This window comes from Dipodomys spectabilis, unplaced genomic scaffold (assembly GCF_019054845.1).
Source record: "Dipodomys spectabilis isolate Male_0828 unplaced genomic scaffold, ASM1905484v1 ptg000499l, whole genome shotgun sequence".
NCBI lineage: Eukaryota > Metazoa > Chordata > Mammalia > Rodentia > Heteromyidae > Dipodomys > Dipodomys spectabilis.
In genome coordinates, this window is record NW_024871176.1 from 150,864 (window position 1) to 173,893 (window position 23,030).

The 23,030-nt window shown below is 51.0% G+C and overlaps 1 protein-coding gene across 1 annotated transcript; it reads right to left on the reverse strand.

Moving 5' to 3' along the window:
• Positions 1 to 11,864: 11,864 nt before the first annotated feature.
• On the reverse strand, positions 11,865 to 22,849 carry Mmab (metabolism of cobalamin associated B). The gene is made up of 9 exons (XM_042669628.1): positions 22,692 to 22,849; positions 20,747 to 20,808; positions 17,802 to 17,895; positions 16,509 to 16,566; positions 15,001 to 15,073; positions 14,682 to 14,779; positions 14,353 to 14,417; positions 13,007 to 13,066; positions 11,865 to 12,284 (listed from the first exon to the last, which is right to left on the reverse strand). The coding sequence occupies exons 1-9, from the start codon at positions 22,805 to 22,807 to the stop codon at positions 12,200 to 12,202; spliced, it is 711 nt and encodes a 236-aa protein (XP_042525562.1). The 5' UTR covers positions 22,808 to 22,849; the 3' UTR covers positions 11,865 to 12,199.
• Between the last annotated feature and the right edge of the window lie 181 nt (positions 22,850 to 23,030).

Below are 23,030 nucleotides of genomic sequence, written 5' to 3' on the forward strand. Positions count from 1 at the left end.
TGGTGTCGGCGTTTTCTACTCTATCCAGCCGTGTGCCTGGACGGCTTGGGATTGGGTGTCTGGGTTCAGCTCACACAGAGCTGACCCAAGGGGGCCAGAGGACTCGGTGCTGACCAGCAGCCCCCTTGAGGGTGTCGGCTGCTCGTCAGTCATGCTGGCCCCAGGCTTTGGCACATTTCCAAGCAGCACCCCTGGGGCCCACCCCTGGGTCCAGTCTCAGAAGCAGCCAGCACCTCGGGCTGTGTGGCTGCGGCCAGAGTCCATGTTTCACCAGCACAGTAGCTTACAACAGCATGGGTGATGTAAGTTGGGGAACATTGAGGTAATGGACGGGTACCGAGTCCAGTAATTAACAGCCACTGGACAAGCCGGCTCATCTCACACCTGCCTCGCTGATGGCTTTGTGTGGCTGGGGGCACTGAGGACAACCCAAGGGGGACCAGGCGAGCTGTGGGAAAGGAAGGGCCCCTCAGAGGCCTGCAGCCCGTGCCTAGCCATCCAGAGGACTTGAGGCACTAGAAGACTCAGTGCGCCCAGCTTTCCCACACCCAGCATTTCATCCTGCTTTCACAGAGTACTGTAGAGCCCCTACAATGCACTGGTGGTGTGCACTCTGACAACCAACGATTTGCTTGCGGTGTTTCTGAATCATTACAGCAAGAGGAAGTGTCCTTATAACTGGGAAGAATGGGGCTTTGTGCTGACAGGACTCGTACCTGCCTAGGAGCATCTCAGCCTGGAAAACACTGGTCTGGGCAGCTGCAGACAGCAGCGAAGCTGTAGCTTGTCTCCTCCATATCCAGCAGGTATCGCCCTGGTGAGAGCGGAAGATCAGGCAGGCATGACTCCCCTCACATAAATGTGGGTTCCTCTAGTCTCAGGCTGATTTCTAACACTGGTGAAACCTAAATTGACCAAATGAGCTAAAGAACTGGGGGCAGAGATTCATTTCATGAACTTCTCAAAAATAACACAGGCCAGGTGTGGTTGTATATGCCTGAAATCCCAATGCTGGGGAAAATGAGGCAGGAGGATTATGCATTGAAAGCTAACCTATCTCAGAAGAAGAGATGCAAATGGCAAAGAAACACATGAGGAAATGTTCACCATCCCTGGTTGTGAAGGAAATGCAAATAAAGACAACCCTGAGATACCACCTTACCCTAGTCAGAATGGCCCACATCCTAAAGTCAGCCAACAACAAATGCTGGAGGGGATGCGGAGAAATGAACCTTGTTACACTGCTGGTGGGAATGTACACTTATACGACCACTTTGGAAAGCAGTCTGGAGGGTCCTCAGAAAGCTAAATATTGGCCTCCCTTATGACCCAGCCATACTACTTCTTGGCATCTACCCTGTACAACAGGAACCAGTATACAAGGATACATGCACCTCCATGTTTATTGCAGCACTATTCACAATAGCCAGGATATGGAAACAACCCAGATGTCCCACCACAGATGAATGGATCCAAAAGTTGTGGTATCTATACACAATGGAATATTATGCAGCCATTAGAAAGGACAAAATAATGGCATTTGCAGGGAAATGGATGGAGCTAGAAGAAATCATGTTGAGCAAGGTAAGCTAAGAGCAAGGAGACAAATGGTACATAGTCTTCCTGTTAAGTGGATGCTAAATCCAAAATGTAAGGTGACACGACAAAATTAACAAGGCTTAAGAAACAAAGGACTTCCACTCATCTGGTCAAATCACTACTAAATAACCCCATGCTGCTGATCACATATATGGTATATATGTGCACACTGGAGGGAAACCAGGAGAATGACACGGAACTAGAGGGAATCAGGGAAAAACATAAAACAGCGGGACCCATCAGCTGCACTGGACATTGATCAAAATGAACCAAGCAACTCAATGACAGCGATGGGAGGGAGGGAACAAGTGGGATGCTATGCAAAACAAAAGAAATGTACATATCACCCCATGTGGAAGAAATAACTGTATCGCAAAGCCATAGAACTCATAAATGTTATAGACCACAATCGACTATTTGCCCCATGAAAGTTAGAATGTGTTTGTGACTTTAAGCATCACTATCCCACAATACTGTGAAATTTGGGGAATTATGTAATCAATCACAATAAAGAATTAAAAAATGAATAAATCTAACCTAGGCTACATCGTGAGATGGCTGCAGACGCTATCTGCAGTTTCTGGCCTTGAGTCACTGAGTCCAACTCTGCCTTCATTTCCTGAGGAAAGCAAATAGTGATAAAAATCCACCCGAGTAGCTCATAAGATGCATGGGGCTCGGGTCCTGACAGAGCCTCTCTCCCCTGTGCCAGTGGTCAGAGTGAACAGTACATAAGCAAGAATCCAGACTGAGGGTTTCCAGACACCTTGCTGGGCCTCTATTCCCCTCCCCCCGCCCCCACCTCAGCAGGGTCAGCTCTGGTCCAGGCTCTGCACTCAGGCCTCTGCACAAATGGTTGTGTTTCATCCACCCAGGGATTGTGGGAACTGAATGCAGTTGACACATTCGGCTGGATGCAGAGGTGAATTCGCCTGCGGGAGTTCGCACCACTAGAGGGCGCCACCTCTGGATCTGGTCCGGAGCCCAGGCTAAGGGCTTGAATAGCAGGGACAGCTGGGCTCAGAAGTGGTCCCTACAGGGGACGTGGCATCTGAAGCTGGAGACCAAGGTGGAGACACACGGCGACCCTTAGCAACACTGCCAGGCCTCGGGCGCGAGCTCCTCTCCCCACAGCGGGCCAGCCTATCTGACTGGCAAGGGGGCGAGGTGTGCAGTCTGCTGGATGGATTTGTCACCGGCACAGATGGTGCCAGATGGGCTGGGCAGCTGGCAGGTGTTCCAAGCAAGAGCCAGCTCAGGAAGCCAGGCTACCCAGGAGCCCAGGCTTGCTTTCCATCATCCAGACAGACATGGAGGAGCCCTTGAGCTGGTGAGATGTCATGTAGGACCGGCAGACACTGGCAGTGTGGTCCTCATGCCCACCCCCACGGAGCTGGCTCACTCTCCAGTGAGGAAGGAACCCTAACCGGTCCCAGGGGAAGACAAGTGATCATATTCCTCCAGGAATCTGTGTGTGTGTGTGTGTGTGTGTGTGTGCGTGCGTGTGATACTGGAGTCTGAACTCAAGGCCTCACACTTGCTAAGCAGATCCTCTACCACTGAGCCATGCCCCCTGCCCTTTTATCTTTTTGCTCTGGTTATTGTCCAGATTGGAGCTTCACTTCCTTCCCTGGGCATACGCCTGAGCTGCTGTCTCCCTATTTCAGGCTTCCTGTCCATAGCTAGGATGACGAGCACACTATCCATTGACAAGGGAGTCTTGATCATTCTGCCTAGGCTGGCCTCCAACTGTGAGCCTCCAAAACTCAGCCTCCCACGTACCTAAGATTACAGGCCTGAGCCATCCATGTCCTGCTTAATACCACCCTAATAGGAAGCCCACTTGGCAGCTGGGAAAATTCCAAGGTCAGAGATGCTCAGCTCATAGTTTAGGACTATTGGGTTGCAGAGCTGGGACCCCGCGTGAGCCTTTCCCTGAGGTGTACGGAGATAGGAGAGAGCCTTCTGTGTGAAAGGCCAGGCTGGTGCAAAGCCCCAGGGGCTGCTCGTTCTTATCTGCAGCCCACCCCTGATTTATTTGTGTTAGAAATCGTCAGGTGTTGCTAATGATTTTGAAGGTGCCCTCAGGTGTACCCCAGCTCCCTCCTTTAGAGGTTCACCAGTAGAGGGAAGTAAGAGGAATGGCAAGGCCCCACCAGCTCAGGCAAAAACCTAGGTAGGATGAAGGCCAATGTCTACTGTGCTCTCCCTCCCTCCTACCCCACCCCCTCCTATCCGGGGCCACCGTGGCTCTGGTGAACATGTTGGGCAGCCTGTCCTCCGTCCTGAGCACCTGCTCCCTGCCCATCCCCAAACCACGGGGCTTGAGCAGCAAGTGGCGGAAGCCAGCGTACCTCCCTTGGAAAAGAATCGTGCTGGCAGTGATTGAGGAAGGCCTGGGCCGCCAGCAGGTGGGAGCCAGGGCAGTTCAGGGCCTGGGAAATAGAGATAGAAGCTGGATCTCTACAAGCATGCCATGAGCATGAAGGAGCTGGTCCTAAACAGTCACCTGCCCTTGCTCAGCATGTACAAGGATCATCAGGGGAAACAGAAAATTCAGGGGGAAACACAGCTGGAATACCAGGACGTAGGTCCCAAGAGTCGCAATACTCGGATTTTAAGCAATTCTTCCAAATTATAGAGACACATTAGAAATGTGCACTTAGGTGGTTTTGTGCTACATAAATACAATAGTGAAGCCAGGTGCCGGTAGCTCATACCTATGATTTGAGCTTCTCAGGAGGCTGAGATCTGATGATCATGGTTCAAAGTCAGCTCGAGCTAGAAAAGTCCTTGTGACTTTGATCTCCAGTTAGCCTCCAAAAACCTACACGTGGAGCTGTGGCTCATATAGCAGAGTAAAAAATCTAAGGGTCTGCACAGGCCCTGAGCCTCCTTCATCCCACTCACGTTCTAGAAAAGATGTATTAAAATATCTGGTAATCAGAGAATTAACTTTGCTTTCGGACACTATCCAACCCAGCTTTCTTCTATTTATTTATTTTTGGTCACTTGTGGGGCTTGAACTCAGGGCCTGGATGCTTCTCCTGAGCTCTTTTGCTCAAGGCTAACACTTTACCACTTTTAGCCATAGTGACACTTTCAGTTTTCTGGTGTGTGTGTGGGGGGGGGGGGGTGTTATTGGAGATAAGAGTCTCATGGGCTTTCCTGCCCAGGCTGGCTTTGAACCACAATTCTCAGATCTCAGCCTCCTGAGTAGCTAGGATTACAGGCGTGAGCCACCAGTGCCTGGCAAGACCCAGCTTTTTCGAACCCTCCCCAGAGTCACCCAATACATGCTGATACCCCCCTCCCCACCAAGTCCTTCTTTACAGCTTCTTTCCAGATATTTCCCCTACACCCACGTGCTGTGTAGTGAAGAATACATCCTAATATTTACCCTACCGAAGGGCAGCCCTCTTCTTGGAGAAGGTCACTGGCTCTACATACAGCTGGGAACAGCACCCTGGGGAATGAAGAGACCAGGCAGCCCAAAGAGGTGGCATCTGGAACGGCAGCCGGAAGAGATTGGGATGGCAGAGGCTGCAGATGGGGGAGGGGATGTCACACTATTTCTCACTGTCTTTAATCTTTAAATTTGCATGCTTTAATGTGAAATGTAATTTCAGATACTGAATTATGGTGGTTGAGCGCGTCAGGGCTGACTAATTAATTAGTCAGATCTGTAAGTATTTGGCTTTGGGAGATCTATGGCCCTGATGCGTCATTGGCTTAAATCTCTGAGAAATATCTCTTGAAGAGCCTTGGGGCTGGGAGGTCTATTTTAGGGGCTGGTTTGAAAAGTCGGCTGACTCTCCTCCCCTCTCCCCAAAGCAGTTCTGAGACCACATCTCCCTCTGAAGTATTCACTTCTTTAAGATCAGTGAGGATGCTCTCCTAGGAATCTATAACCATCAAACACACACCACTTGTTCCATACCTCCCTCTGAGGCCATGGCAGACATTACTAATGGATTACCAAATTTCTTCCCATTGAATCTGGACAGGGCCTTCGGTTCCTTCTCCAGTGTCAATCAGTTGGAACTGGCATCTTTTTCCTTCCCTGACATAAGTCCTCTCTTGCTTCCAGCAGAACTGAGAGAGAAGGAAGGGAGCCAGATTTTGATCCAGAAGTTAGGTCCTTGCTGCTTGCTCGCTGACAGCAACCCATCACTCTGCCTGTCTGTGTGTTCCTTTGTCCATCAGGTTGGTATTCCAGGATGAAAACTCATGAGAGACAATCGGGAGGAAAAGTTCTCTGTGTATCCTAGAGCTAGGGTCAATCACCCACAGATCGAGGTCTGCCAATGGGATGGGATTTCCCGGCAGGGGTACCCCAGTGAGCCTGGGCTCTTCTCCCTTCCTTCCCCTGTGGCTCTACTGCATAAGCCAAGTGTGTGCATTCAGGCTAGGCACCAGCCAGCTGTCACCCACACTTCCAGGCTTCAAGGGGCCAATGGGTCTGGGGGGTGTGTGTGTGAGAGAGAGAAGACCCGAGGGAGGGGCGTCATTCCCCATGAATGAGCCTTCCTGTGTCTGTCTGCAGCCATCTCAAGGGTGGAGGGCGGGTCAGTGCAGGCAGGGGATTGGCTTCTCATGTCTTCCCTCCCTTTTCTTTCCTGTCTGTTGCCAGCAAGCCCTGCTCAAATCCACACCAAATTCATTACAGAAAACTTAAAAAACTGCACATAGTGAAGCAAACGCTAAGGCTACCCGCAATCACCTCGTGTATAGGTGAACTCTGCGGTGTGCAAATACAGGTATATGTTTTTTACAAAGTTCAGCTGATCCCTCACATAGCTTTATTTTTCTTCCCTGACTAGCTGATGAGCGCTATTCTGTAGAAGAAACTACTTGATACTCCTTCCAGACTTCTTTGTTTGCCAGCCAAGGGGCTTGAACTCAGGACGTGAGCACTGTCCCTTAGCTCTTTTGCACAAGGTTAAGGCCCTGCCACTTTGAGCCACAGAGCCACTTCTGGTTTTCTGGTGATTAATTGGAGATAAGAGTCTTATGGACTTTCCTACCTGGGCTATGTTTAGACGGTGATCCTCAGCTCTCGGCCTCCTGAGTGGCTAGGATTACAGGTGTGAGCCACTGGCCCCCAGCTCCTTCCACATTCTTATGGGAAAAGATTTTAGTTATTAAGCTGGATGCCAGTGGCTCACGCCTGAAATCCTAGCCACTCAGGAGGCTGAGATCTGAGGATCATGGTTCAAAGCTAGCCCCGGAAGGAAAGTCTGCGAGACTCTTATCTCCAATTAACCATCAGAAAACCAGAAGTGGCACTGTAGCTCAAGTGGTAGAGCACTAGCCTTGAGCTTAAGACCTGAGGGACAGCACCTAGACCCGGAGTTAAAGTCCCACAACCAAAAACAACAACAACAAAACTAAATTAAAAATTTTAGTTAATTACACATTACTCCCTAGCTTGGAGACTTTGGGTAGCAACACTGTATTGAACAAAGTCTTTGTGAAGCTAACTACTATCCTACCCTGAAAGAGGCTCAGACTTAGACTTAGAGGCCCATAAGGCTTCATCCCAGTTGCTGATTGTCCTCTCCAAGTTCATTTCTATCTCTTCTTCCCCCCATAGAGCAGTCAGCATTTCTCAGCCCACCACCCCACCCCTTCAAGTGGCCAGCTGGAGAGCCCCAGGCATGGCTCTCTCTCCAGCTGCTGGCATTCTGCAGCCGGACCTCCAGATAAAAGTTCCATCTCTCCCTCCCACACTTAGAACACCTTGAGAGTCTGTGGTCTGGCTAGCCAGACCACAGCTAGGTCAGGGTCCCTGGGGTCCCTAGCACCCCGCCATCCACGACCACCACCCACTTCCCTTCCCCCACGCATGTCTCTTCCCAAGGCCTGCCGCTCACACCTCGTGGCGGGGCAGTGAGTTTCTGAGTTATAGCAAAGCTTATTTCCCTGTACAGCTCCCACGGAGTTAACAGATGTACGCACGTCTGAGGCATTCAGGCGGCAAGAGGCATTGGGGCCCGATCTTTCCCGTTTTGACAGTGTGTAATCGAGGTGAAGCCATAAATTTTATAAACAAGAAGAAACGATCCTTAGCAACATATGTCTGCTCGACCCTTCCAAGGTGATCGTAAATAAAGGCACCTGCTAGCCGGGGAGGGGCTGTGGCATTGCAGATGGCCACCAGGGCCTGAGGACCTGAGCTTTGGGAGCAGATGCTAGGCGTTGTTACCAGGGCCTCCGGTGTGGGGAGAGGTCACCTTGCACCCTCTCTCTCCTGGATCCTGAGACAGTGGGATGCCTGGGCGCCATTCATTCCATCTGTTCCCAGAAGCACCTTTGTCCTGAACTGGAACCTGACTGGTGCCTCCTGAGTTTGTAGTATGCTCTTTTCCTCTCTGAGGGAACACAGCCTCCCCTCTTAGTTGTCCATGACACTCGAACCCCTTGTCTAGCCCAGGTGTTCACCCCAAGGGAATTTGAGGGTCAAGGGTCTTGTCTAAGCTCTGCTGTTGCCTACAGAAAGACCAGGACTCTGTCAGTCTCTATAAAGAGATATGACGTCACCAGGTGCCTGTGGCTCACATCTGTAATCCCAGCTATTCAGGAGGCTGAGATCTGAGGAGTACGGGTTCAAGCCGGACTGGGCAGGAAAGTCTATGAGACTCTTCTCTCCAATTAAATCACAGAAAAACAACAACAACAACAACCATTTGGAAGCGGCGCTGTGGCTCAAGTGGTAGAGTGCTGGCCTTGGGAGAAAGGACCCTAGGAGTGTGCCCAGGCCCAGAGCTCAAAAAGTTTAAAGGAAAAAAAAACAAAAGAGAAAGAGCCAGGCGCCAGTGGCTCACGCCTGTAATCCTAGCTACTCAGGAGGCTGAGATCTGAGGATCACAGTTCAAAGCCAGCCTGGGCAGGAAAGTCTGTGAGACTCTTATCTCCAATAAACCACTTGAAAACGAAAACCAGAAGTGGTGCTGTGGCTCAAGCGGTAGAACGCTTGCCTTGAGCTGAAGAGCTCAGAGACAGCACCCAAGCGCAGAATTCAAGCCCCACGTCTGACCAAAAAAAAAAAAAAAAAAAAACGTAGAAAGGGATGTAATTTCCTTGAACAGTTAAAATACTATTTATGGGAACAAAGAGAATCGTGGGTTGGTGGTGATGGTGGTGTTTGTTTTTGCTTTGGGTGTGTTTTATTTCTTTTAGGGGTGTAAAATGAGGGGGTACAGAAAGGGAGGGACAAAAGGTGAGCAAATGCATTTCTTTTTTAATTTTTTGTCAGTCGTGGGTCTTGAACTCAGGGACTGAGAGCTGTCCCTGAGCTCATTTTGCTTAAGGCTGGTGCTCTACCACTTGAGCCACAGCTCCATTTCCAGCTTTTAGGTAATTAATTGCAGGTAAGCATCTCACAGACTTTCCTGCCCAGGGTGGCTTCCTCAGATCTCAGCCTCCTGAGTAGCTAGGATTATAGGCATGAGCACAGGCACCCAGCTTTCTGCTTAGACTTTTCAGTCCCGTCTTCTCTCAAAACAGAGAAGCCATGGGCCAAGGCAAATGAAAACTGCACCTTAGCTGGACTGCAAAGGTGAATTTATTTCTCTCTACAATCAAGACAGGACCAGCTTGGGCCTAGCGCTGCCAGCAAAATGCTCAAGTCCTGTCAGAGGGGAAAGATGAGCCACAAATCCTTCCAGGCACTGATTTATGTAGCATTCAGGTGGAATTTATTATACAAAGAATTTTATTCAATTAAACTTGAAATGCGTGTAGGTTCTTAAAGGTTCAGTGGCCATCTCTGGGACAGGGTGATCATAAAACTGGAAGGTGTCGGGGACGAGACGAGGGTGACATTGTCACTGACAGGAGATGCAGAACTGGGGACGTTTGTCATTGGGGGATGTTGTTACAAGTTCGGGCTGGGGAAATTACTCAGTGAAAAATGCACATTAACAATAGCCATGAAGTATCAGTTAAGGGAAACTGGGCTGAGAAATGAGACAGCGGGATCTATTAGTGTCTGGTATTGTTTACCACAGCCTAGGTGGTGATTAAAATGCTGTCAAGGGCTGGGGATGTGGCTTAGTGGTAGAGTGCTTGCCTAGCATGCATAAAGCCCTGGGTCCGATTCCTTAGTACCACATAAACAGGGAAAGCCAGAAGTGGCACCATGGCTCAAGTAGTAGCATGCTAGCCTTGTGGTTCAAAGTCAGCCCTGGCAGGAGAGTCCATGAGACTCTTATCTCCAATTAACCACCAAAAAGCTGTATGTGGAGCTGTAACTCAAGTGATAGAGCTCTAGCCTTGAGCAAAAGAAGCTCAGAGACAGTGGCCAGGCCCCGAGTTCAAGCCCCAGGACTGGCAAAAAAAAAAAAGTTATTAAGAGATTTGGGGGGGTGGGGGGAGGAGGCCAGGAATCATGAGATCAAATCTCAGGCCAGCCCTTTCTGCCTCAGTTTCCCTACCCCCTCCCCCTCCACAGCTGCTGTGCGGTTCTGATGAAATCGGGGCACACTTGGCTCTGGGCCCTTCTGCAGTGCCGGCTGGCATCCCTGCTGGGGGCACACTGTTCCTGTCTGGGAGCTGACTTGGGCCAGGGCAAAGCAAAGGGCACTCATTTTGGGCGGGGCGGGGGGGGGATGCAAAATGTATGAGGAATGTGAGACACTCAGTCCTCAAGTCAAGATGAGATGCTTTCCTGCAGTATCTTCCACTTTTTCATGCCAATTTTCACGTCATTTTCAAGTTGAATTACACACACACACACACACACACACACACACACACACACACACACACACACACACGATCTGTTTGCTACGCCCTGCGCCACCATTTACATAAACAACAGCTTGCTCTCTGTTTTGCAACCCTGTGTCTGCGTACAATGAATGACGGGTCCTGAGTCTTCCTAGAGCTCAGAGCTCCGACGTTGACTGCAGGACTTTATTCTATATTCCCACTTGGCTCAAGATACAGGCAGATGTGTTGGTCAGTGTATTTTGGGGAACACTTTTCCTTTTGCCTGGGGCTCTGCTCTGGCAGGGCAGAAGAGCAGCCCATCCTCTGTGTCGACCATGCCAGTGCCGTTCTAACCAGGCCAGCGGCACAGAAACACCTGCCCTGCACCCGGAACCTGAATGCTGAGGTCCAGCCTGCCACAGCTCTGCAGGAAGGACTAGAAGGTGTTGCACACAATCAGAGTCCATCTCTGATCTTTCCCACGGCGCTGTTGTTTACTGTGTCTAGCTTGCCCATCCCAGGGAGCCTTTGGGGGCCTCTGTGGCCACAACTGAGCAATGGCACTGGGCTATCTGCCTTCCTGGCTGGCCTGGAGAAACTACATAGCATTTAGGTGCCTTGGGTTGCTCTTCCGGTTTCCGGTCCTGCTGAGCGTCTGCCTAACACACCTCCTCCTTCTCACTACGGTGGTAGCGCGGACAAAACCTCTTCCCAGGGCTTTTCCTCCCTGCTGGGCACCTGCGTCTCACTCTCTGTTCCCCAGAGCTGCAGACTTCCTAATAGACATGCTCTGCAGGGGAGATGGCGAGGACTGTGCCTGTGGCTGACACCTAACATTTGCTCATTTGCCAGCCAGGAAGATGGCAGCAGTGATGGGCATGATTAGCAGGGAGCCTGCTGCTCAGCAGGAGCTTGATAAATAAATGATTGCTGAACAGGGATTGCCAGGTAGCTCAGCCCTGATGGTAGCGTGAGCCTGTCCTTCCCAAAGGTAGACTCCTTTGGTTCTTGGGGCAGCCTCTCTGCCCTTTGTAAATGTGTGTATTTCCAAGGACACAGCTGGCACTGGTAGTGGTGTTGGACTGCAGGACGGGGTGGCGGTGACAGTGGCTGATTGTCTGAGAGCCTGGCCGCACCTGTGACCTCACTTCTGCTGTCAACTGGCCTCCCTCTCCCCACAGCCTCCCTCCTGCCCTCCCCCCCCCCCCCAAACCATGAAAGGGGATTCTCCAAGCTGCACCCCGGCCTTGCAATCCCAGGCCAAGGCTGCTGAGGCCTATGGCTCTGAAACATCCCTTCCCTGCCCTGTGGTGGTGATGGGTGGCTCACAGGTGACCAAACGGCCCAGTCCTGCCTGCTTCTCCTTTATAAACCTGACACTGAAAGCCCCATTGACACAAGTAAATCACGCTTACACTTCCAAGGGCTGCATTCCCATCACAAACCCTTGGACAACCTGAGCTGGCAGCGGGAGGGGGTTCACTCCTGAACGCATTATCTCCCCTCCCCCCCAGACACACACACACACACACACACACACACACACACACTCTTTCCCACTTTTATTCTTTCTTCTGCTCACCTCCCTTTCCTCACAGCCATGGCATTGGTGTCTTCTGCAATACTGAGTTGACCCCAGTTCCACAGAGATGCGGGGCAGCCTGGGTAGATGCAGGAAGACACAAGGCAGCCCGGGAAAATGCAAGGCAGCCTGGGAAGGCTGGGCAGAAACTTCCCTTGTGGGAAGGGACAGAGGATGAGGCGACCGGGGCCTACACCCATGGGAGTGAGCTCTTCAGGCCCCAGGAGGGCAAAGGGCAAAGGTCACAGTGGTCACCATGCAGGGCCTGTGAAACCTGTGTCCATCATGGTCCAGTGAGTTAGATTAGTCCCTCTTCTTGTATATTTTCTCTTGGTTGCCCTCCTTCATGGCTGCATATCTAGCTAGGGTGAAGAGGTAATCGCTGAGCCTGGAGATCAGAGGAGCAAAGAGAAAGATCTGAAATGAGTTAGCTCAGTGGTAACCGGGTCCTGCTTCTGTTAGCCTTTTAGGAGGAACTGTAAACCCCAAGCTCCAGGAGTCTGTGTGAGGAGAGGTGTCAGCAGGCTCGAAACCTTGACACCGTCTGCATCCCTGAACTCTACCCGCTAGATCCAGGAGCACCCCTCAACATCCTTGTGACAATCCAAAGTGTGTACAGACACTACTGATAGAAGCGCGGGCCTGGAATATTATACTGCCCAGAACCTAGTCCTCCTCCTTCCTCCTGGGAGGAAATTGCCCCACCTGCCTCCCAGGTGCTTGTGTGACTCCCCACAACCTGCACTGAGCTGCCCTGAGCCTTTTCAAGGAGGGGAGGCTGGCTCAGGAGGTCAGACTCCTGGTCACTATCGACATAGCTGGGAAAGCCTTCCCGAGGCGCCCAGGTGCCCTCCCCAAGGGCCTCTGCCTGCCACCCTGTCCTTGTGATTAGCATCGTCTCTGCTGGCTCTGCAGTGGTCTTCTGCCAGGCCTTCACCTCACAGGAAGAGGGCTCAGCTGCCTTCCCTGAGCCTGGCACAGTGCTAGGCACATGCCATACACCTATAAACACATGACAAGTAGGGGGCAATGGGGGGGGGGCAGCCCTGGCACTGTTCCCCGGGCCTGTGGCACTGCTGTTAAGTTCCACTGCCACACTCCCACAAGTACCTGTTTAAGAACTTGGCCACATTTGCATCAGTTTCCCCCGTCTGGACTAGAGGCACCACACTGAGAAAAAGAGGAAACACAGTCAGGCCAACTGTCCCAGCCAGTATTTCCCAACAGGCTGGATGGATGGTGTAGGAGAGGGGGAGACGAGGGGAGCAGCCTGCTGAACTCCGCTGGGCCTGGGGTTCTCCCTGGTGGGATGGAGTGGCCAGCCTCCAGCCTCCAGCCTCCCCAGGCGCTACCAGTCCTAAGCTGTGACTTGGAGCGGCTGTCGAGGGAGAGCTCGGGGGACCACGACAGCTCGTGTCTGCACACGGGAATCACAGACTGAATCTGCCAAGCACCAGCATGTGGCAAGGCCTTGCCAGGCCCTTCATGCGGGACACTGTCAGAGCCCATGAGAACATGATCCTCGGGACTGAGCCTCGGGCTTCTCATCCCCATCCGGGCTACACAACGGGCTGGTGGCTAGGGCAGGTGCCTGGCAGGCCTGCCCCATGGGCACCTCATTCCCCTCCATGCGCTGGCGCTCTTCATGCAGAAGCAACGTTGCTGTCCATCGCCCTGCTCTGACAGTCTGCCCCGGGGTGGGGCTGGGGCACTGTCTGCCCCTCGGAGGCTCAGCCTAGCCCTTTGGAGGGCCTTGGGGTCCTGCTGATGTGGATGACTTTGTAAACAAGTGATGTTTCATTTTTGTGAAGCCCAAGTTCCAAGTACCCAGGACATGCCTGAGGCTCTGTCTGGGCCTAAGAGCTTTGTGTGCAGGACAAAGCCTTCCTGCTACAGAAAATGGAAGCCATCTCTCTCTCTCTCTCTCTCTCTCTCTCTCTCTCTCTTTTGTCAGTCATGGGACTTGAACTCTGGGCCTGGGTACCATCCCTCAGCTCTTCACTCAAGGTGAGCGCTCTCCCACTTGAGCCACAGTGCCACTTCTGGTTTTCTGAGCAGTTTATTGGAGATAAGAGTCTCATTGACTGGGCTGGGAAGGTGGCTCAGTGGTAGAGTGCTTGCCTTGCATGCATGAGGCCCTGGGTTTGATTCCTCAGCACCACACAAGCAGAAAAAGCCAGAAGTGGTGATGTGGCTCAAGTGGTAGAGTGCTAGCCTTGAGCTGAAGAGCTGAGGGACAGCGCCCAGGCCCAGAGTTCAGGCCCATGACCGGACCCCCACCCCCCCCAAAAAAAAAAAAAAGTCTCATTGACTTTCCTGCCTGAGCTGGCTTTGAACTGCGATCCTCAGATCTCAGCCTCCTGTGTAGCTAGGATGACAGGCGTGAGCCACCAGCACCCGGCTTTGGAAGCCATCTCTTAACTCCTAGAAAGCGGGCTTTTGCTACATGGTCTTACCGTCGCTCAGCACGGCGGCACACGGCCCGGCAGAAATGCAGGGCTGCACTGCTCTTGCCTCCAGACTGAAAGAGAAGAAAGCAGGTGTTCATGCTGCACACAGGCTCCTAGAGACCCAGACCCTGCCCCACCACCGGGAGAGTGCTGTCCAGGGCCCCTCCAAGTACATGCACAGGGGGACTCTCCTCCAAAGTGGGCAGAGCTGGGGAGGGGCACGGGGCTGGTGCACAGCTCCTGTTCCTATTAAAGCTAAAGGGTCTAGGGGTTCTGCCTATACACGGGGCCTGTACCCCCTTCCCTTCCCAGGGGAGGATGCTGGGATAACGTACGGGCAGAATAAAAGCTGTGAGAGGGGGCAGCTGGCTGGTGTACTTGTCGATCCACTGCTCCAGCTCTAGGATGCGGCTTGCCTCAAATGTCACCCGCTCTGAGGAGTCAGGACAAGGAAGCTGCCATGAGACCACGCCCACCAAGCACAGGAAGCGCCCACATCCTTCCTGCTGGCCCCCCACCCCCACTCCCCAATCCAAAGGCTTCCAGCTGCTGGGAGAGTTCCTTCCCTCCCACCCAAGTCAGCCCTGGGGCAGCACCAAAGAGGATGCCCCCACCCCGAGCCCTCTGCACCCCCCAGCAGGTTCAGAGGTTTACTTAAGTGGGCCTCCCGAGCCGAGGAGTGCGGCGTGGCCAGGGCAGAGCCTACGTCCTGCAGGGTGCACTGGATCTGGGGAGCGAGAGTGAGAGTGAAGACTACGTGTGGCAGGGGTGGAAAGGGTGCAGTTCCCTACTGGGGGTGTCACTGAGCCCAGGCACTGCTGTCCTGTGAGAACGCCGTGTCTTCACGGCCCACCCAGCCCTGTGCAGGGCACCTGACATGGCTTTCTTGGGTCTGAGGGGGAGAAAAGACCCCGAGGAACTTTCTCGGCTCTGGCACCAGCTCCCTTACATCTGGGCCTTCCTTGTGAGCGTCCTTCTCCTCTCGAAACCGACAGCCTTGATTTTCAAACTAGTTACGGCCAGATGTGACCGTAAAGCACTGTAAAGTTCAGGAACGCTTTGGATATCCTGGAAGGAGCTCTGGGAGCAGAATCGAGCTGGGCTCCCATCTGGACTAATTCTATTCTATTCTATTTTATTTTTGTGCTCATCCTAGGGCTTGAACTCTGGGCCTGGGCACTGTCCCTGAGCTTTTATGGTCAAGGTTAGCTCTCTACCACTTGAGTCACAGCTCCACTTGCAACTTTCTTGGTACTTTAGTGAAGATAGGAGTCTCACAGACTTTCTTGCCCAGGCTGGCTTCAAACAGTGATCCTTTTTATCTCAGCCTCCTGAGTAGCTAGGTTTACAGGCGTGAGCCACCCCGTGCCTGTCTGGACCAGTTCTAGACTTGGGTCGATGCATAGATGGATAGCCTGGGCATACTCCAAAGCATTCTGGGATGGCATCCCCGCAGAGACCCTGCTGCTTCCGGGACCCAGGCCCCTGAGAACAAGCAGGAGTCCTGTGGGCTGAGGGAAGCTGAGCTTCCCAGCTTAGTGCTACTGCCTTTGGGATCATTCTTTATGGAGGGGAGCTACCTGTGCCTTGTGGGATGCTTAACCCCTGATCTGCATGCATAGATGCCAGTAGCAAGCCCACCCCAGAGGGACAACACACACTGTCCCTCCATATTGCCCAAGACCCCTGGCTGATGACAGCTCTCTTTTATCCTCCCTTCACTTGGCATTGTCCTCAGCCCTCCCCCGTGAAGGATTACTTCTGATCGTCCCCCATGCTGCAGGTGAATGAACAGCTCACAAGGATGACCAGAGGAAGCCACGGTAAGATTACAGCTCAAAGCCGGGTGCTGGTGGCTCACGCCTGTAATCCTAGCTACTCAGGAGGCTGAGATCTGAGGATCGCGGTTCAAAGCCAACCCGGGCAGGAGAGACCGTGAGACTCCTATCTCCAATAAACCACCAGAAAACCGTAAGTGGCGCTGCAGCTCAAGTGGTAGAGCACTCGCCTTGAGCTGAAGAGCTGAGGGACAGCGCCCAGGCCCAGAGTTCAAGCCCCACGACCGACCAAAAAAAAAAAAAAAAAAAGATTACAGCTCAAGTTGAGGTCACCAGTCCCTTGGGATGAAAAACTCCATCGTGGGGTGAGACCATGCTACTTACATTCTCCAGCTCGTTGGCAAAGGCGTGGCCCTTTTCTGTGATCAGTTCCATGGCAAACCTATGAGGAAGAAGGAGAAAGCATTGGCTTCTAATCCAGGGCTGTGAGACAAAAGGTCCATCAAGAGCAGCCACGGGCGTCCTTTGCTCGTAGGCCTGCCATCCATCCCTGCTAGCAAGCTGTACCTCTGTCCTGAAAAAAAAATCTCACCTAGTCTAGCCACCTCTGAGACCTGATAGCACGTGCTGATGACAATAGCTAACATTACTATTTCTTGAGCAGACTCTGGAAGGAATGGGGGAGGGAGGGGACACACACATAGATTTATCTCATTAAATCCTCACAGGAACAGAGATGAGGCTGGGAAGGTGGCTCTGTGGTAGAGCGCTTGCCTAGCATGCATGAAGCCCTGGGTCTGATTTCTCAATACCACATACACAGAAACAGCTGGAAGTGGTGCTGTGGCTCAAATGATAGAGTACTAGCCTTGAGCAAAAGAAACTCAGGGACAGTGCCCAGACCCTGAGTTCAAGCCCTGGGACTGGCAAAAAAAAAGAACAGAGATGAACCGTGTTACCATGACTGTCTGACAGAGTAGCAGACCGAGGTTCAGAGAGGCTGGGTGACTTGTCTGAAGTCACACAGTTCATAGGCAAGAGCATCAGAATTTGAACCCAGTTCATTCCCATACCCCTGGAACCACACAGTTCTTATTGTGTGCTACCCCCTCCCACCTCGCTGGCATCAGGCACTGCCTGGTGAGGTCTGAGCACAGGTCACTCCCTGGCTAAGCTGCTACCAAAAGTAGCAGCCTGGATCCCAGAAGGAAGGCCAAGTGGAACAGAGAAACCGCCAGCCTGAGGCAGGCTGGCGTAAGGGCAGGAAATGCACCTTTGGTTTGGGAAGCCATGACGTTTTGGGGCTGCTCATCATCATAACGTGCCCTGGCCTATCCTGACTAATTTTTGGAGTCACTCTTGTTAAACCTTTACTTATTTACAAGTTAATATATACTGGATGGCATTCACCGGGAAAGTGAGAGGACCAGGGTCAGAGGGGAAGGCAGCTGCCCGGGCCATGGAGAGGGACACATGCTGGCCAGAGGGAGCGGGTAAGGCTAGAAGGGAGAGGTGCCTGTGGCCTGCAGCCCTGCCAAGCTGACAGCCTCCGCTTCTGGCCATCCAACATGGACAACTTCCAGGATCGCCCAATACTCTTGAGAGCTTTATGGGGATGGAATTCACTGGTGCCCTGTGGTTTAGGCTCAACCTCAAGGCTAATCCAGTGTCCCTTACCCAATAGCTGAGCTTAACTCATCTGTAGTTCCCACAGCTTCAAATATTTGGTCGTCCTTGCGTCTCCTTTCTCCTGTAAAGGTGCTTGAAAACCCTGCAGAAAGGCATTTTGTTATTGTTTTTTTCCTGATACATTGTGAAAGGAAGGAAGGAGGGAAGGAAGAAAGGAAGGGAGGTAGGTGGGTGTCAGGAAGGAAGGTAGGTGGGTGTCAGGAACTATCAGAGTAGCTCAAGTAGTTACAGCACCTTCCTAGGAAGTACAAGGTCCTCAGTTCAACCCCCAGTAATGACAGCCCCCCAAACTCCCTTTCAACCTGAAGTATAACATAGAAAGTGCAATGATAAATGCACAAGCTTATGAGATGCATGGACTGAACACACCCCTGTGTTCTGTCTAACCCTAGGTTCAATCTCCAACATTCTCCAAATAAATGCCTACTAAGTGATCCCCTCTCCCCCAAAAGAATCCTGTACAAACTAACCTGCTCAGAAAACAAAGTGTGGGGGCTGGGAATGTGGCTCAGTGGTAGAGTGCTTGCCTAGCATGCATAAAGCCCTGGGTTCAATTCCCCAGTACCATATGCACAGGAAAAGCTGGAAGTGGCACTGTGGTTCAAGTGGTAGAGTGCTAGCCTTGAGCAAAAGAAGCTCGGGGACAGTGCCCAAGATCTGAGTTCAAGCCCCAGGACTGGCAATAAAACAACAACAACAATAAAAACCAAAGCTGTGTGTAGGTTACACATACATTGAGGATCCTCTTCAGTCTGGGTCATGGTTTGTGGTGCCTGGCACTATCATGACACTGGTGTTGTCAGGTCCTGGATGGGCACTCACAGATAGGCTGTGGTTTTTTGTTTTTTTTTTTTAACACAATTTCATAGAAAACCATCAGAGGAGCTGCCCCGTGATAAATCAAGACCAAATGAAACAAGACCAGTGAGTCATCAGGCCTGAGTCTGACACACAGTTCCCTTCCTGCCTAGAGTGAGTAACTGCTGTGGCATTACCCACCGTGGCTTCAGCAAGGGTCTTTCCTGCAATATACAGAATTAGCCCTGCTTCGGGGCAGAGTCCAAGCCGCAGCAAAGCCCCCACTTCCCTGAATCCTGTAAGTCCGGCACCTTCCTACAGAGCCATTCCTGATTCAAGGCTGGGCAATTCAGGGAGCCTCAGCCAACAGCCCCAACCATGCCTGAGTGTTGGTGTCCCTGGAGGGGACAAATAACATTTGTAATTTCTGTGTATGTTGTCTTTTGGTTATCATGGTAATCTATAAATGACTTGAAATTAACTCTTTTGTTTTGCAACAGGGTTTTGTTATGTAGTCCACAGTAGGTTTTTTTGTTTTGTTTTGTTGTGTTTTGTTGTTTTGTGCTGGTAGGGGGGCTTGATCTCAGGGCCTAAGCGCTGTCCCTTAGCTTTATTACATAGGATTGGTGCTCGATCACTTGAGCCACACTCCCACTTCTGGCTTTTTGGTGGTTAACTAGAGATAAGGGTCTCACAACTTTCCTGCCCAGGCTGGGTTTGAACCACAATCCTCAGATCTCAACCTCCTGAGCAACTATGATTACAGGTGTGAGCCTATAATGTCTAGCTTCGCTCAGGGTAGTTTTGAACTTACTAAATAGCCCAGGCTGGCCTGAAATTTGTGACCCTCATGCCTCTGCCTCAGGTGTTGAGATTATAGGTATGTGTTACCCTACCCCTCCCATTTTTACTTTTTTTCAGTGTACAGGTCAGTACCTTAATTATCCTCTGCAGATGTTTATACTTTTACTATGTATGTATCTATCAAAAAATATTGCCTAGTAGTGATCGGCATTATTTCCAAAAATGGTATCATACTGCTGATATATTCTTCTGTGTCTTTTTCTATACATTATGTTCTGGTATTTTTTTAATTATCAGAGTAATATATGCTTGTTATAAAAAGCAATTGATGTGTATGTGTATGCACATATACAGTTTTTTTTTGTTGTTTTTTTTTTGTCAGTTATGGGGCCTGAACTCTGGGCTTGGGAGCTGTCCCTCAGCTCTTCAGCTCAAGGCTAGTGCTCTACCACTTGAGCCACAGTGCCACTTCCTGCTTTTTCTGCTTATGTGGTGCTGAGGAGTTGAACCCAGGGCCTCATGCATGCAAGGCAAGCACTCTACCACTGAGCCACCTTCCCAGCCCCCTACAGTTTTGTTTTTTTTTTTTTTTTTGTTTATCTAAATAGGTTCAGAATATTTAGATTGCTCTGTAACTTTTTTTTTGTCAGTCATGGGGTCTGAACTCTGGGCCTGGGCACTGTCCCTCAGCTCTTCAGCTCAAGGCTAGCGCCCTACCAGTTGAGCCACAGCACCACTTCTGGCTTTTTTCTGCTTATGTGATGCTGAGGAATTGAACCCAGGGCCTCATGCATGTGAGGCTAGCACTCTACCACTGAGCCACCTTCTCAGCCCTGTTCCATAACTTGTTTTGTCTTCTTTTATGAGGGCACCCTTGCCCCAAGCATGCCAGGTAAGCAAGCCTCTACCACTGAGCTCTGAGCCACACTTACCCCAACCTACCTTCCTTTCCCTTCTTTCTTTCTTCCTCTTTCTTTTTTTTTTTAGCACTGGAATTGAATTTTCTACCACTTGAGCCATGTCCCCAACTCTTCATTCATTTTTCAGGAAGCCCTTGCTTTTGTTTAGAGCCAGCTTCACACCTCCATCTTCCTATCTCCACTTCCCAAGGAGCTGGGACTCCAGGCATGAGTTGCCCCATCTGGACTTGCAACTTGTTTTATCACTTAATATATCCTAGGCATTGTTCATTTCACGTTACATTGTTGTGATGCAAATTCAGACCCATCATATTGTCTCTAGTGTCTACAAGGAAGCTGGAAGAACCCTAAAATGATGTTTGCCACCTGCTTGTTTTTTTTAATTGCATTTTTCATCTGTCCCCACCCTACCTTTGTCTCCTGTTTTGGTGTAAATCTTGGGGATCTTGGGTGTCTTTGAAGAAGGCTGTGGCCTAAGGGGAAGCAGACATGAAGAGACAGTAAGTGGGGATGGCTTATGCAGGAGACCTCCATTAGTGGGTCTCAGCTTGCTGCTTGCAACCTTGATGGTGGCATTTACCCCACACTTCTTGGATGTTAATCTCTTGTTGACACTTTTCTTCTCCAAACCTTCTAGTTGCTAGTTGTCTGTAGGTAAACTCTGTGTCTTGCCCTCATGTCTATCTGCAGCGTAGCTGATGTTGAGCACTGGTCAATGTGAGTGCTCAATAAATATTTGCTGCAAGAAGAGATCGATCACTTCCCATAGCCTTTGCCTCATAGTGTATTATAGGCATTCTCCCCTGGAATTAGCCCTGGAATTTTCCCATAGCCACAAAGATAGGAGCTACCTCTAACTTCAGGACTGCTGTGACTCATCTTCTGAGGTCACCCAGGGAGGAAGAGGCAGTGCTGAAATTTATGACCAAAAATGTCCCACTTCAGACCCCAAACTGTGACCTCTTTCCTCCTCTAACTCTTACCTCTAATCCTTCCAACTGGGACTTTTTGTTGTTGGTGGTGGTGGTGGTTGTAGGGCTTGAACTCTGGGCTTGGGCAGTATCCTTAATCTCTTCAGCTTAAGGCAAGCACTCTGCCACTTAAGTCATAGCTCCACTTCCTCAATTCTGACTCTTTACCACCAAGTCAGGGGCCAGAAAACCAGGCCACTTCCATTCTACAAGGCTTTGAGTCCACTCAGCAATTAAAAACAAAAAACCAGAAACAGAAACAAAACAAAAACTGACCCAGGCTCTGGCAACTCACACCTGTAATCCTAGCTCCTTAGGAGGCTGAGATCTAAGGATCGCATTAGAAATACAGTCCAGGCAGAAAAGTCCCTGTGAGGCTCTTATGTCCAATTAACCACTCAAAAACTGGAAATGGAACTGTGGCTCAAAGTGGTAGAGTGCTAGCCTTGATCTAAAGGAGCTAAGCGACAGCACCCAAGCCCTAGTTCAAGCCCCATGCTGGACAAAAACAAAACAACAACAAAAACCACCCAAAATGGAAAATACAGGATTTGAGTACTGGCATTTTCTTTACAAAAAAAGGTTTTGTTTTTTAAATGTTGTGGTACTGAGTTTGAACCAGAGCCTTGTAATTGCTACGATAGGGCTAGTGGTTTTAACCATTTGAGACCAGCTTTTTGCTGGTTATTTTGGAGATGAAATCTTGCAGACTTCTGCCCAACTGGCCTTAAACAGTAGTCCTCCCCATAGTAGCCTCCTAAATAGCTAGGATTACAGTTGTGAGCCACCAACACCTATTAAAACTTATTTACAGTGCTGGGCATTATCCACAACCCCCTCCCCTGGGCCTGCTAGGCAAATGCTCTGTCACTGAGCAACATCCCCCCCCCCCAAAAAAAAAAGGTAACATCCCCTTGTCCTCCAGCTCACCCCCCCCAAATTGGCATTTCCAAATAGCAACCTATAACTTGAATAAATAGCTCTAAATGGTCATGTGACATTGCAAAGTTAATTCAAAGAGTTAAATTAAGGGGTACAGAATATATGGATTCGTTATTAACTCAGGGTAGACTACAGGGCTTGAGGTGTGAGGCCCAAGTTCCAGAGAAGATGCCGTAAACCTTCTTTCCATCATGTTGGAGTATGTGTGTTTTGAATAGCATCCACTGTTCTGGGGAAGGGTTACTATTTAGAAGCCGAGTCGCAGGCTCCCCTGTCCCGCAGAGGCTGTGCCCTGCCCGGGCTGCGCGTGTGCAAATAAAATCCTGCTCTCCGGCTCCCACGATGCCCGCGGTGACGTCAGAGCACAGAGGGGACGTCACCAGTGTGACAGTACCGGAACTCACGGCAGGTGTTGTCCAGTTCCCTCCCGGCCACATACTCACCCGTCCCCGTCTTCCTCGCCCTGAGGGGCGCGGCTCCGGAAACGGGGACATAGTAACCTACTAGCGCCAAGGTACCCGCGCAGGCCAAGGCGGCCCCCCAGGCCCCACACAGCCATGCGATGGGCGGCGCGCCGGGGATTGACCCCGCGGGGCCTCCGTCTCAGACCCCAGCGTGGCTCCACCCTCCATTGGCCGCGCCACCGCTCCGTTCTCCTTTTCCATTGGTTCGTGGCTCTCGCACCAGGGCGGGACACTCCCAGAGACTTGTTTACCATTGGCTCAAGGGAGGGGGTGGGAAAAATAATTCCCTGACAGCTTTGCTGCGATGCCTACTGGCCA

Bases quoted from the DNA above. Each gene is read 5' to 3' on its own strand.
- Mmab (XM_042669628.1), bottom strand. From the start codon at position 22,807: ATGGCTGTGTGGGGCCTGGGGGGCCGCCTTGGCCTGCGCGGGTACCTT. The intron at 14,418-14,681 runs GTACGTTATCCC...CTTCTCTTTCAG, and splicing joins TCACAGCTTTTATTCTGCCC to TCTGGAGGCAAGAGCAGTGC. The intron at 12,285-13,006 runs GTACTTGTGGGA...TCTGATCTCCAG, and splicing joins GTGGCCAAGTTCTTAAACAG to GCTCAGCGATTACCTCTTCA.